General features: G+C 40.7%; 2 protein-coding genes across 4 annotated transcripts in view; both read right to left on the bottom strand.

Annotated features, from left to right (window-relative positions):
• The window catches only part of mtus1a (microtubule associated tumor suppressor 1a), a 30,449-nt gene extending 23,160 nt beyond the window's left edge, over positions 1–7,289 (bottom strand). The window contains exons 1-2 of one of the 3 annotated variants that reach the window (XM_062425673.1): positions 7,167–7,289; positions 5–2,049 (exon numbers count right to left, since the gene is read on the bottom strand). In XM_062425673.1, the coding sequence (XP_062281657.1) occupies positions 5–1,945 (1,941 nt within the window). In that variant the 5' untranslated portion in view covers positions 1,946–2,049; positions 7,167–7,289. Of the gene's footprint in view, positions 1–4; positions 2,050–3,694; positions 3,814–4,161; positions 4,625–7,166 lie in introns of those variants that run through there. The other 2 variants (XM_062425671.1, XM_062425672.1) reach the window with 2 other exon arrangements.
• Positions 7,290–7,591: 302 nt separating this feature from the next.
• sybl1 (synaptobrevin-like 1) lies at positions 7,592–13,633 on the bottom strand. Its single transcript, XM_062425449.1, has 8 exons — positions 13,445–13,633; positions 12,274–12,451; positions 10,554–10,611; positions 10,045–10,182; positions 9,542–9,632; positions 9,359–9,426; positions 9,126–9,218; positions 7,592–8,675 (listed from the first exon to the last, which is right to left on the bottom strand). Exons 2-8 carry the CDS (start codon positions 12,417–12,419, stop codon positions 8,601–8,603), a joined length of 669 nt encoding a protein of 222 aa, XP_062281433.1. The 5' UTR covers positions 12,420–12,451; positions 13,445–13,633; the 3' UTR covers positions 7,592–8,600.
• Positions 13,634–13,855: the final 222 nt, after the last annotated feature.

Below are 13,855 nucleotides of genomic sequence, written 5' to 3'. Positions count from 1 at the left end.
TCACCACCAGGCTGATCCTCTTGACCCCTCTATTAAAGTGTTCAGCAAGTCCCTTTGTGGCCTTTGCATGTCTGGCCTGTTTATTCTGGGGAGAGCAGGTCAGGCTTCCTGGTTTGGTCCGGCCTAGGTGGATGTCATCTTTGGGATTGGTAAAGCTTGTTGAGAGTCTTTGAGTCAGTCTCTGCAACTTGGGTGATCTGGACGATGATAACAAACTCTCTGATGAGCGGCGAGGCTGTGTCTTGAATCCAGGAGGCTTGTCTTGACCTAAAGCTGAGCCTGACTTGACCTCAATTTTCTTTGACACGCCTTTCTTTGGAGTTGGTCTGGGATCTGTTTGGCCACCTCCGTCGGGGGATTTTTCTAAAGATGAGAAGCAGACGGTCTCGTTGCCAGCATGCTGGGCTGGCTGACTTGAGGCTGCCTGCTCGGTTTCAGAGCTGGCGTTACTGCACTCAACAGCTGAAGCATGTGTGTTTGCAAGTGAAGGGTGATCAGTTGTGGATCCTCTCCTGTTATTCAGTTCATCCCCTGAGGTGTGGCCAGATGACTGTTTCATTGTCTCGCACAAGTGTGCAGCCCCTGTATTCATCCGTCTCTGAGCATCATTGAGCATTTTAGAGTTGGCAGAAGCAACTGTGGAGCTGCTCCTCACCTTAGTTGGACTGATCCTGACAGACGCTCCTCTATGTACTTCAGTGTGTTTCGATGACTGATTACCTTGTGGTGTTTTATACTGTGAAGCCATTTGATGCACATTTCTTGTCACTATTTTAGACTTTACATTGCTGAAGTCTGTCTTGGGAAACTTTTTAATTTCCATTTTATTCCCTCCACTGGCTGAAGGCAGCAGACCTGCAACCTGACGTTTTGTAGGACTGGCAGAGATTTGCTGCTGTTTAGCAGAGTGGAGTCCTGAGCTGCCCTCGTTTCCAGTGAAGGGGGATTCTGAAAGTGAGCGGAGGCTGGGTATCTTGTTCCCAATGTTTTGTATTGGTGTTGAAGTATTAACATCCCTACCAATGTCTTGTAGAGCTGACAGAGTGGACGCAAATTGCAAATCCTTTTCAGCATCTGTAGGAGACGCTTCACAGATAAAGGTACATCCTTCTTTCTCACTTGGCAGCACTACAAGAAAGTTGGATGTTTCCATATCATTTTCCTCAGGGGGTAGCTCCCAGTTTTCTGCCTCAGTGAAAGTCATGCCAAGACACGGGTGGCCTAGGTTTGCCTTGATGACTCTTTCTGTGGATTTTTCGCACACGTCTGGCAGAGTGGGTGACACCAAGTCAGATTCAGCAGGCAACACTGGATGTACTGCAGCTGGAGAGATAGATTCCTCCAGGGAAGAGAACACCACGAGGGACTGGTCTGCCAGACAAAAACTGTTGGTCCTCATCACCATTCTCCCAGAGGTAATGGAGCAGCAGTCATTCTCCACGGACCCTCTACGGGACGTTTCACGTGAGCTCAGCCGGCTGTCCCTCCCCGCACAGTCTGGAGATGTCACCACACTGCTACTTCCACACTCTGCGTTCTTACTGAAAGGCTGGTACTGCTCTGACTTGGGCTCTTGACTGCTCCTCAGACTCAAGTTTTCATTCCAGAAATTCATGCTGTCATTCACAGGTGTGGCGATAAAAGTTTGGTTGAGGTTCATGCTCACACCACACAACAAGCTATCCTGCAGTAAGGCTGTGTCCTGAGGGTTATCCACAGGAGAGGCTTCGCTGAGGCAGAACTCCAGCATGTTAACATCAGGGGAGCTGCTGGCTTCTCTCTCACTCAGAATGGAAATACTACTTGGGGAGTCAGGTGACGGGCTCAGGGACGAGTCGCTGTATTGGCTCTCAGGAGAGAGGCCCAGTTGCAAGCCTCTGTGCAGCAGAGGAACTGCGGTCTCAATATGATTCTCAGTAGACATGTTAAATGTCTTACTAGACATTTAAGAATTCGGAAAGCTTTTTTCCTGCTTCTGTAGTAATAAATAAACTCAAAGTTGGTTGGCAGCGCTGTCATCCATCAAATTGGTTGATCGGGCATTGATAACTTTGAACAGAGGGAAAAGGTTGAACTGTAATGATCATTCTACAACACAATATATGTCGACATATTTGTAATTTCACAGAATGTTAGCAAGAACCTAGCAAGAATCCTAATGTGAGCCATATGTTAATGCCCAGATGCTCCACTTTTCTTACATTGAGTACATTGGTTGGGGAAATATTACTGAAGAATGGTAAACTAAATTTATGTTTTAATTAAGGTCAATTAAATTTGATTAACTAATCTCACTCTTATCTTTAAGAATATAAAGCACATTTCCACAGAAGGGAGCGTTAGGGGGTGTAAAATAGAACTCCAGGAAGGCTTTCCCTTGTAAAACACTGAACCCACTGACCATTGTAACAGTACCTGGATATTCAAATTATTTATGACTTAGTTCAATGAAAAATGCAAAAGCCATTAGGATCATGCTTAAGGAATAGTCTGTCTAATTCATCTCCTGGTTGGGTTATGTAGTTCAAGATGTTTGAATAGACTGTTTAATATCATGTTAGCAATTATTAACTATCTATATCCTGTTTTAACGAGTTTCAGCAGACTCAGCATCTTACAATAAACCACCTGTGAAGTTAAACAGGGTACTTTTTCTTATGAGATACTTAGCTGTTGTTGCTGCTGCTGAATCATTGTTTCATACAAGCTTAAATGTGAGGAGGGATCCAAACATGGAGCCATATTTCTACTGTGAAATTAGACACAGACGGCAATCTTAACTGCTTTGTTGTGCATTGTTGTGTTTATTCGAGCTGACTGGATGGCCGAGCCTGCCAGACACTACAACAAAAGCAGCATTGTGGTGCGCACCAACAGACAGAAAGATATCAAGTCACCTACTGACAGAAAATGCTCCAGTATGGAGGCTCAAGACAACCTGATGCAGTTAAGAACATGTTACACTTAAAGTAAATGGGATAGTCCTTAATCTAAACATGTTTCTATAGAGAAATGTTTTATACTATAGCTTCATCTGGCCCAGGTGTGACCACAATGAAGAAGTGGAAAAGAAACCAACACCACTCTTGATTGTCGGAGGTAAAGTTTAAAAGAAGGGCAGGATTAGTGAGGCTGTACCAAATATCAGGAAACATGTCACTTTACGAAAAAAAGTCTGAGCTCCAGGGTTTCTCTTGGTTTTCACAGAATTCTTCCTGTCCAATTTTAAAAGATAATCCAGCAGGTGAATAGTTTGGGTGACGAATAAATGAAGTGAGTGATGTGACTATTTAAAGACTCAAACACACCTGCAGTCACTACAGAGCTGACAGCACTAAAGCTAGCTGCAGGCCACAAATCTATAACTACATTCACATGTTTTATTTCTTTATAGCCAAATGATCAGACACCTTCACAACTATTTTCACATGCACATACAATTTTTGACAAAACGTACAAATGACATACTCAAATATATCGAGTTTTCCTTCAAACCAGACACTGCAACAGAGAATCCTTGAGTCAATCATTGAGTCTATTATAAAATGAACTGTGTTTGATACATTTAAAACAAAACTTCCGAGACAAAAAATATTTTGTTTCCTGAGACACATTTCTAAATAAAGACCAATATTTTGAAAAATAAAAATATGCCACAATAGTTACCAGATGTTAAAATTAAAATCAGTCTTACTTTTGACACAGAGTAGAAATATCAAAGCAGCTCTGCTTCTGTCAACATGACCGACAGTCCAAATCTGAATGAATAACACGGTTTGTTTAAGAGGCAGAGAAACAACACACGTTACTCTCCTGTGCAACGCAATCTGGACACTCAAATATAATATATGGGCTTGGCTAACCGCTGTGGACATTGAACTTTGGTAAGAACTGCCCCTCTGAGGCCGCTACAGTATATTTCCACATAAAATAGCGATGCAGAGCAGTGATTACTGGACCCGGTGTGTGAGTGTGTGTGTGTGTGTGTGTGTGTGTGTGTGTGTGTGTGTGTGTTATGTAAAGTGCGCCCACACCTGAGACAATCATGACCTGACAATGTTTATGGAAAAATAAAGCATGACATTCAAGCTACAAGACACTGAACCAACCAACAGAAAGAAACACCAATGAAGGAAAAAGACAATTTAAAGTATTAATTACCTTTGACAAAAAAAAGGGATCAACTAGTGCGAACATCCATACTTGTCCTCTTCTTTCAGTGATTTGCAGTGAAGAAGTGAACGCCTCCACAGATCATTCAGTTTTTGCAGGTTCACATGGCTCATTTTGACCCTCTCAGAGACAATCACATTACTACTTTCCTTACAAAGCACTAAATCCAGCCGACTGAGCGGACGGTGATGGTGTGTGACTCTGCTTCAACCACACATCAACAGCACCCGTCCCACCACTCCTATCTCCTCGTGTTCACAGTGGACGAGGGTGCCCCCCTGCACTGGTGTTAGCTTCTCTTTCTCTCTCCCTCTCTCTCTTTTTTGCCCTCCCCTCTCACTGAGGTAACGTGACTACATCCAGCAGGCCTACTGCAGCAGTGTATCAGCAGTGACTCGGCTCCCCCGCTGCAGGCACGTCAAGGTCCAGCTCAGGACAGCGCTCAGCTCCACTCCCAAACTTTACAGAGGGAGCAAACGAAGAAATCAACATGTTACCTTATCTCTGCCGAACCCTGTGCAAGGGGTGGGGGGGGAGTGGCCACAGCCTGTCAGGCTGAGTTGGCATTCACGGTTGCTAAGCAGCCAAAGTCCCTCTTTTATGAGGGAATGGATCAGGCGGCTTTTTAGTGCGGGATAAGTGAAAAGGGGGGCAGAATGAGGGGAGGCCTCGGTGCAGGAGAGCGTCACACTTTGACAGTTTTAAATGAAACCAAGCAGAAATTTGAATTACAGCTGAACAATTAAACTGTAATTGTTTTATCAAGAAAAAATGTGTCAAAATACAATTTTAAAGTAAATATTGCAGAGATGTCCAGGCCAAGACACTATATTGACTGAAGAAAACATCTTTGTTTTGTACAGAGCCCTCAAAAATCATACCATAACTTTTTTAAACATGTTTTTCAATTTAAATGATAATAAATACAAGAATAATATCGCAGTTGCAATATCAATCCAAATATTAGCAATTAGCAATAACAGGACATATTACAGTGTCTGAATAGCTGATAAGTTCTCCGCTGACAACGTCACTGGCTGATGACATGTCGTCATGGTGTACACAAACAGCCCGACACTTGATCCAAACACTACAGCAGTGGTTTGACACCAGAGTCTAAGACCCCTAAGACCCGTGCTATTTCTGCTTAATCTATACAAGGCCACGACCCTGGGAACTATAGTCTAATCTTGACTGGAGACTAGATGTAAATCATGGTATAGAGCATGCATGTCACCTCCTAAAAAAAAAAAAAGAAGAAGGATCATTTTATATCCTGTAAAATGTCTAATTTAGTGACTTTATAGTTGTGTCATCTCAGGTTTAATGTGTGTTAATATGAATGTGTCCACTGTCAGAAATCAGAAAAGAGCTTCTATATTCTCCAGTCCAAGAATCTTACTGGAGCCAACTAAACATTACACACCCTGAACGCTATGAACCTGAAGGTAATTTTATATCTGCTCGTCATTTCAGAATCCCAACAGCCCATCCCTATTCTGCCGGCTCAAATGTTGCATCTGGCTCAGATTAATAATCAAAAAGGTCAATTTGTTTTTCATGGGGTCTCACAAATGACCTCTGTTGAATTTTAGAGTAATTCAATGCAACTTTCTGCTTTCAAATTGCATAATAAAGTTTAAACTCAGCGTGAGATCAACAGCACAATCCCACTCTTTTTTTCTGAAGCCCCTCAGGCACCAAGCAGACAGCCTCGGGTTGGCTTTTTCTTGCCTTTGCACGGGTGACTGAACATATCGCACAGTGGGCTGTTATGGGTAGCGGGGATAGCCATCAAACGCCCAGGCACAGAGCTGCTCCACACTGCAGCGGGGCAGCAGGTCAAGCTGGGGGATTCCAGCCAACATACCACAGAGACAAGGCTGTCCTCTGTAGAGCACAGGGATACAATACCAATGAGACTGGTTTTAATGGCATAGCACTGTCCTTTCAACACGCAGAATATTACTCAGTCTGGACTGTAAGAAATTACAAAAAAGTGTTCAAGACAAAGTGGTGGCCATCTAGTGAGAAACAGGCATGTCAGATGTGTCAGAAGCTGTGCAAATGTATCTCAGGATAAACTGCAATGTGTCAGGAGGTGGACGACATGAATTATGTATCTAAACTATTTAATATTCATATGTTAATATTAAACTATATACTAACTTTTGAGGGAAGTGTTTGAGGTGTTGTACTTTGTAGTATTGTTTAATAAGGTGTCCCTGTTTACAAAAGATAGTAGTACAATTCATACCATACATAATTGCTTTGAAAATGAGCAGTCATATTAATTTGGCAAGCAGATGAAAGAGAGTTCACAGTCACATAAAGGTGTGTAGTTTAAGAGGACAGAAAATAGCGTGAATGAATCCTGCTGGGTTTATTTGTCCCCGTCTCCTCTAACACATGGGGTAATTTGTACCACACATTTCTGATCAAAACAATGGCCCCTTGCACCTGATTGACGGATTATCTCCATGTGAGGCCTCTTGCAGCCAGTTAGCGCTATAATTAGAACAGGAGTAAACATAGGATGCTGCTACAAATAGCAAGGAAAATGCTCTTTCTTTCAAGTCCATAAATGGTTTAAACTAGCGTTACAGATAATAACTACAGGCCCTGTAAAATATTAGGGAATAAGCTAGTATGTTCATATACTCCAGTTAATTATTAACAAGTGGTTTTGAATCACTGCCACTGAAGTTAACGCTATATGAGGCCTCAACCATGAATTTCAGCGGTCGAAAGTCCAACACAAGCTAAAATGTTGGCACAGCTAACGTTAGCTATCAAACAAACAAGAGCGTTAAAGTTCATTCATGCTGACAGGGAGGAAAACTTTGAGGTACACAACTATTTTAAAAAGTTAGTTGGTGTTGGAGAGAATAGATAAGACTACCTTACCACCGGTCGGACAATTAAGACATGGAGTAAACAGTAATTTAACGTTTATCTCTGAAACAAATTAACACTTAACTGAAATCGCGTACCTGTCACGGGAGCGCGCAGGTCCGCCAGGAGCGCGCGCGCTACTGACGCGGTGCAGTTATTCACCTGGTATTTATTTCCCTCAGTGTTCCTCAGGCTCCTGATCTGATCTGACCTGAGCCAGCCGGGATCCTAATGCAATCTATTTATCAAAAGAGCAGACTGGTCATGTTGGACTTCAGCTCAAATTGCGCCGCAGAAGTGATGAACCAGTGTTATTGGCTTGAACTTTGACTCCCGAGAGGCATAATGTGATGAGTTGGCGTCCACAGCAAACATTTAGTTTAAACAACTCATTTTGATCAATTAATGATAGAAGTGTATTAATTATACAGGTGTCTAAGAGTTCAATACAATCAGACTAAACTTCAAAAGGTAAACAAAACATGTCATCATAGCCTTTTTTGGGGTTTTTTCTGCTGTAGAGATCAATCATTTGATAGCATCAGATTTTTATTATTTCAAATCTGGATGTACAATAATTAAATAATTACATGATAATAAACCATATGATGCCAGGAAGCAAATGTATGTACAATGTAAAAAGTGCATCGAGTTAACAGAGAGAACATATGGGCACACTGAACATCCTAAGAGAGGTAAAAGGGACAGGAAAGCCTTGAGGTGGTACACAGGAACAGATTGGCTCCAAAATCAGGCAAGCATTACATCTTAAGAATTAGTAATATCAATCAAAATTTACAATACTTTGTTGTATAATCATATCTTGTATTTTACAACATACATTGTAGAAGATACTACTGTGCTTGGTGATAAAACATAAAGGAAATCACAAGATCTGTGTTTGTTACTCTAGAGAGCCCACCAATAGGGTTTTTAAAGACACTTGTCACTTGAGACCTACTGTATACTGCATCAGTTTTGTCAAATATTCATTTTCAGAGATTACACAGTGGATCCAACACTGTATTGTGGGAGTTCTAACCGGTGGATCTGCACTTGCAGGTCCCATATGTCTCTGTTGACATCAAAGGAAAAGCAGGACACTAACAAAGTAATCTTTGCTATGTTTGTGGTTCATTCTTGTATCAGTCTGAATGGGTTAATTACAGATAGGTGCAGGACAGTATCACAAACTGATACATCAGGCCACTAAGTGCATGAGCTAGGATGAATGTACCAGACTAGTTTAAGACAAGATTATTGTTCCACATCAGTTTTAGGCCACATGGCTGCTGTCCATTAGTGTGGGTATGAGGTGGGACTCCCTGTCCTGAAGGCAAGTCAATGTGCACACTATCAAGGAGGAGGCAAAAGAAGGAGGCCGGAGGAGGAGCAGCAGCATGCGTCTTCCAGGGTTGTCGAAGCTAGAGGAGTAAAGCAAGGAAAGTTGCATTTCCTTTTGTGTCCACTGGTTAGCACAGTTGAACAGGCACTTCTCCCCCCTCTTCCTTTATTCCTTTATCTCCCTCTCTTTAATCCCCACTCTTGACACAAGAGTGCCAGGTGAGGCCTCCGCAGGCAGCAGAGACGATAATGTAAAGAACCACCTGAAAAGAGCATAGAGGGGGGAAAAAACAGTTATCTGTCATACAACTTTCTGATTAAGTGTCACATAAATACACACCAGGAGAATTCACCCATCACTGTCAAACAATGGTCTTATGAAGATCAATGGTGCAATGTGTTTTAAGTAACTTAACACTGAAGTAAATTCTAGGAATTTTACAGGACTGCTGAGCCTCATTGAAGCTGAATATCTTAATAATGTTGGGATTTATTTTATGTTACTAAATAAAAAATATTGTGTGTGCTATGAGCAGCCAATTTCAGTAAATTTGAGGAAGAAATAACATTTTTAACTTGACATTCTGATTTCAAGATTTGTTCCACTATGGGCAATGTCTCAGCAGTGAAAATGTCAAAGTAATAATCATCCATACTTAGGTAAAGAACAACCACAATGTATGTCACCAGTTACCCTTACAGTCCGTACTCACCAAACACACCAACACAATGACAATAGTCAGCTTCAAGTTCTTCATACACATGGCACGTGCCAGGTTACGACTTGTGGTCTTAAACGTGACAGACTAAATTTAGGACAGAGAGAAAGAAAAAAAGAAAAATCAGTGATAATTTCTTTGTATGAATAGCTTGCTAGATTATCATCAAAATATAAATCTGCATACTGCTAAATATCATGCATCAGAAAACAGGACGGTAGACTTACAGAATCAACTAAATTTTCTGTTTTGTCGATCAACAACTCCAGCTTCTCTCCTCTCTGAGCGACCAGGTCTGTATGAAAAAAAAAGACACAAAAAGACAATGATTCCTTTATTATCTTGTAGCTCTTTATCAAAGAGGTGCATCAGGAATCACTGAACAACAGGGAAACTGACGAGAAGCTCACCTATGTTGCGGACCATAATGCCTTTCAGGTCATCCACTTGCATCTGCGTCTCTGTGACGCGATCTGATCCTCGTGGGTCTGAGTGGTGTTTCTGCATGGAAAACAACAGACAGAACAATGAGATCTAAGAACCATTTGTCATGTTTATACTTGTACAGACTGGGGATGTAACATAAAGGTCCACTAGGGGTCACATTTGTCTGATTTAGCACCACAAAAACATCGGAGAAATTAGGAAACCAAATTCAATTTCACACCAGTGAGAGTGTAAATAAACCACTACATCTGTGTAACAAACGTGAAGAAATGTATCAACGTTAAGATTTGGGAGTTGTGCTGCCTGCTTTATCTTGCAAGCATCTGCAACCTACAGCATAATTCCATCTTAAATCTGAGTCTTTTTTACATACTGCCGAAGTCCACAGAACTTGAAAAAGAACGCAGTCACAAAGCCCTCACAAGACAAATGTTGCTCAATATGCTCAGGCGTTTGTCATGCTCACCATCTGAGCTGCCAGCGTTGAGGAGAACTCGCTGTTCATGGCGTACGGCAAGGCTGTTTGTGCTCGTGACCCATAGGTTGTCTGGAATCGCTTCTTGACCTCGCTGAGGAAGCTGAATGCACGTGACCTCTCGAAGTCCTTAAACACACAAGAGTTGTATCAGTTGTAATTGCGTATTGATGAAAAGATCTAGTGAACTTTGTATATCCGATTTCTGCTAGAGTTTAATGTCAAAAAATGTGATTTGTGCTATCCCTCCCATCATTATTTTCTAATTAGTCCTAACAGCAGTTTCAGTGGTTGCAGATGTGGCATCTGTGTCATTGTATGTGTCGATTTTTCAAAGTGGCTCAAATGCTCTTCTACGCTCTTGTTTATATTCAGATGTTCATGTTTAAATAAAATAAATGATAAAGTAAACAAAGTGCCTCCTGATATTAAATCCTGCACATCAAATATGACACATTTAGAGATGGCCTTTTTATCCAAACACATCTGTCAATACTTACATCATCAGTGATACACAGGTATATGATTCTGTCATGGCAGATGTAATGAAAGAGATAGCTGAAACGACAAGATAAACATGTGTTAACACAACTGCAGCTGGAAGCGCACAATTATTGCAATAGGTTTTTATAACATCACATGCTCTGTAAAATGTCTGAGTAAACCTTAACTAGAAGTAAACAGTAGTAAATGGAGTGTAAACCTAAATGACATTAGTGGGATCCTTTACCCTCTTCACTGCCAAGACACTTGAGTGAGAACACTTCACATTGCACTTTGGAGGCATGTGACTCCGTGCTCCTGTTTCAGGTTGTAAATTCTTGTTTACAACCTCTCTCTGCGTGCTCTGTGTTTAGTGATCTACAGCTTCTCATTTGGGCTCATACATGACAGTCCACACTGGACCTGAGCATATGGATGACATCAATGCCGAGTTTGGTCCTGTATGGCATTACAGGTCCTTGGACAGTGACTGGTTTCTCATTTTAACAGTTGAGTCTAAATGTGTTTAAGTGTACATGAAAAACATCCTGAATAATAGAGGTAACATCATGTTGTAAATTAATGTTATTGTTTCTTATTGGCAATAATATTTAGCAAAACATGGTTCCTACATTGTTTGTTTTTGTTTACAATGGCACATTTTGTAAAGGGAGAAGTGTGAGCTGCATAGGGTTGCAAAGGGGCTGATATTCAACTCTACTTGCATTAAATCTGGTTGTTTAACCAAGATTATGCTACAAGATGGGTTTTTTTCTAACTACATTTAAGTTCCCTGTTATAGGCTAACATGCAATTTTGTAAATTTCCAGTAAATTCTTGTTAATTCCCATATAGTCCTGTTAATTCATATGGAAAGTATCAAACTTTGAAAATTCCCAGAATTTTGCAACCATAGGGCTACATATGAAGTGAGCTTTAGAGGAATCACATAACACGTTTACAAATCTGATGTAAAGCCTGTGTACATAGTCATTGTTGTTGACGAAGTTTACATTTGAGGAAACCGGTGGGAAATAATGGTCTGCCTTCATAAATTATTCATCAGAATCAGAATCAGTTTATCAGCCAAGCAGCATACAAAGGATGTGTCATGGTGTTCGCTCCCACAAATGACAAAATGCAAGAATAAAAATAGAAGAGACAGAACACAAGTATAAAAATAGAACAAGAGTAATAATAATAATAATGATGATGAAACAAAGTGGTGCTAAAAAACTGAGCAAAAGACTGTATGAAATATATGTGCATATAAGTGCACAAATTAAATGTGAGGTAAATTACATAACAGTTGAGATCGAATGCAATGTACAATGTAAAGTCCAGTGGAAGAAATATATGAAAGTGACAAGCGCAGGGATTAAATGAGGGATATGAAATGTAGAGTCCAGTTTAGTAAGAATAAAGTTCAACTATTTCATCAGTTAAGAGGCAGTTTAGATAGCACTCTAGAAAAAATTGCAACAGTTTTTATCCACTGTGTAGTTTATATTGCTGTATGCATGTAACAGATCACCCCACCACTGGTACGTACTAATACATTATATAGACTTTGCCAAACTGAGAAAGGCTGACGGACAGGTGTAGCCACAACATAAGGGTGCTCGACATGCGTGTGATACTGGTGTGTGGATGAGTACAGCAGTAAGCGAGTGACACACACACACACACACACACACACACACACACACACACACACACACACACACACACACCTACCTGCCATGGCTGTAGGTCAGTTTGTTATTCTCTGAGGGAATTTTGGCTAATATCTGTTCAGTCACTTCTAGGAAGTTTCCTCCACACCACGCATGTTTGGCCAGGATAGTGGTTCCACGAGCCACCACAGCAAAGAGGATTGCCATGGCAACAGCTCGGCTTTCAACTCTGGTGCTACCTGACAACACAAGAACAAGAGCAGAGAGATGTTACTGGATGATCCGGAGCAGGTCGTCAGCTGAGTGAGCTTGGGCAAGAGGACATTGCTCAACAGAGAAAGCTTGTGTTGAAATGTTTGACATTACAGACCGTAGAGGGATGAAAATTGTGTGTAAGGTGGCGATGCTGAAATTAGCTTCCGATACAGGGTTGAGGGGAAGTTAAGGGAAGTTATAGATACATGTTTGTGATTCTCTGTTTTTTCACCACATACTTTTGTGATGGCGTTTTGGATATTATTAAAAGCCTTAATGCTGTTCAGCCCAAATTTCAGATTTATGATATTTTGCTAATGAAAACAGAAAAAAGGGTGATTTCACTGCTTTTCTCCCTATCCAGACCTCATCCTAAACCACTTACACATGCCAAATCTGGACTACATTAGTGGATTCAAAAAACTCATTAAAACACAGTTTCAGATTTGTGAAACATTTATTCTATTTGTGAAAACATGACAAAAGGACAACAAAACTGATATATTGTGAAGTGCAGTGAAGTCGCCCCATTTCTGTGTTCTTCAGCAAAATAAAGGATTCACAAACCTGGAAGTGGGTTGTGTCTAACACCTTTTATGAGTGGAAGTGGTTAAAAAAAAGGAGAATCGGCCGTTAAATATAATCATTTCTTATTATTTCCCTTAACTTTTCCCTTAACCCCGAATCAGAAGCAAACCTCAAGGTTGAGTGTACGAGTTTTGGTGTGTAACAGAAAAGTTAGAGTTAGAATTAAAGTATCATTGATCACATATTAACTACTAGCATGATCTAATTTTAACCAGAAATGAAAGCGAAAACCAGACAAACGATGACAGGAAAACAACAGGCTAGCTAGTTAGCTCATGATGTTTTTCACTTAACGTTAGGCAGGCAGCTGTTTGCACTCAACACCAAATATCATCTCTAACTACGAAGCCAACGCGATTCACAGTGATATATAACCATAAATCAAATACCTTGGTGTGTCAGTGGTGTTCAGAGTAGCTCATTTACCGCAAATTCCAACATCTAAAAAGATTTCTGCTGCTAGCAAGCTAGCTAATCCCTTTCGAGTGACTTCTGCTTGTGCAAATCACCCAGACCGGAAATAGAGCCACTGTCTTGCTGGGTAATGTAGTTCTTACCACGCTAATCACTCTATATACTCAATTGTGTTGTTTTGTTTTTGAACTACATTTTTTCACTTCCTGATATATAGTGTCATCGTCAAATGTTTTCATAACTACGTCACGTTATGACGGCAGTCCCGGAATTCAATGTATTATTGCCCTCGTCACAGTCTTACAGGAATGACTTTTGTATATAAATGTAATAGTATACAGTATTAGTATATGTATTTAAGATAAGATAAGATAAGATAAGATAAG

This window comes from Scomber scombrus, chromosome 9 (assembly GCF_963691925.1).
Source record: "Scomber scombrus chromosome 9, fScoSco1.1, whole genome shotgun sequence".
In the NCBI taxonomy this organism is placed as follows: Eukaryota; Metazoa; Chordata; class Actinopteri; order Scombriformes; family Scombridae; genus Scomber; species Scomber scombrus.
This window is presented reverse-complemented; position numbering and strand designations above follow the sequence as displayed.

What these genes read in the sequence shown, in the direction of transcription:
- sybl1 (XM_062425449.1), bottom strand. Translation starts at nt 12,419, where the DNA reads ATGGCAATCCTCTTTGCTGTGGTGGCTCGTGGAACCACTATCCTGGCC. An exon ending in ACCTGTGTATCACTGATGAT is followed by an intron (nt 10,183 to 10,553) that starts GTAAGTATTGAC and finishes TGTGTGTTTAAG; the next exon opens with GACTTCGAGAGGTCACGTGC. An exon ending in CAACGCTGGCAGCTCAGATG is followed by an intron (nt 9,633 to 10,044) that starts GTGAGCATGACA and finishes TTTTCCATGCAG; the next exon opens with AAACACCACTCAGACCCACG.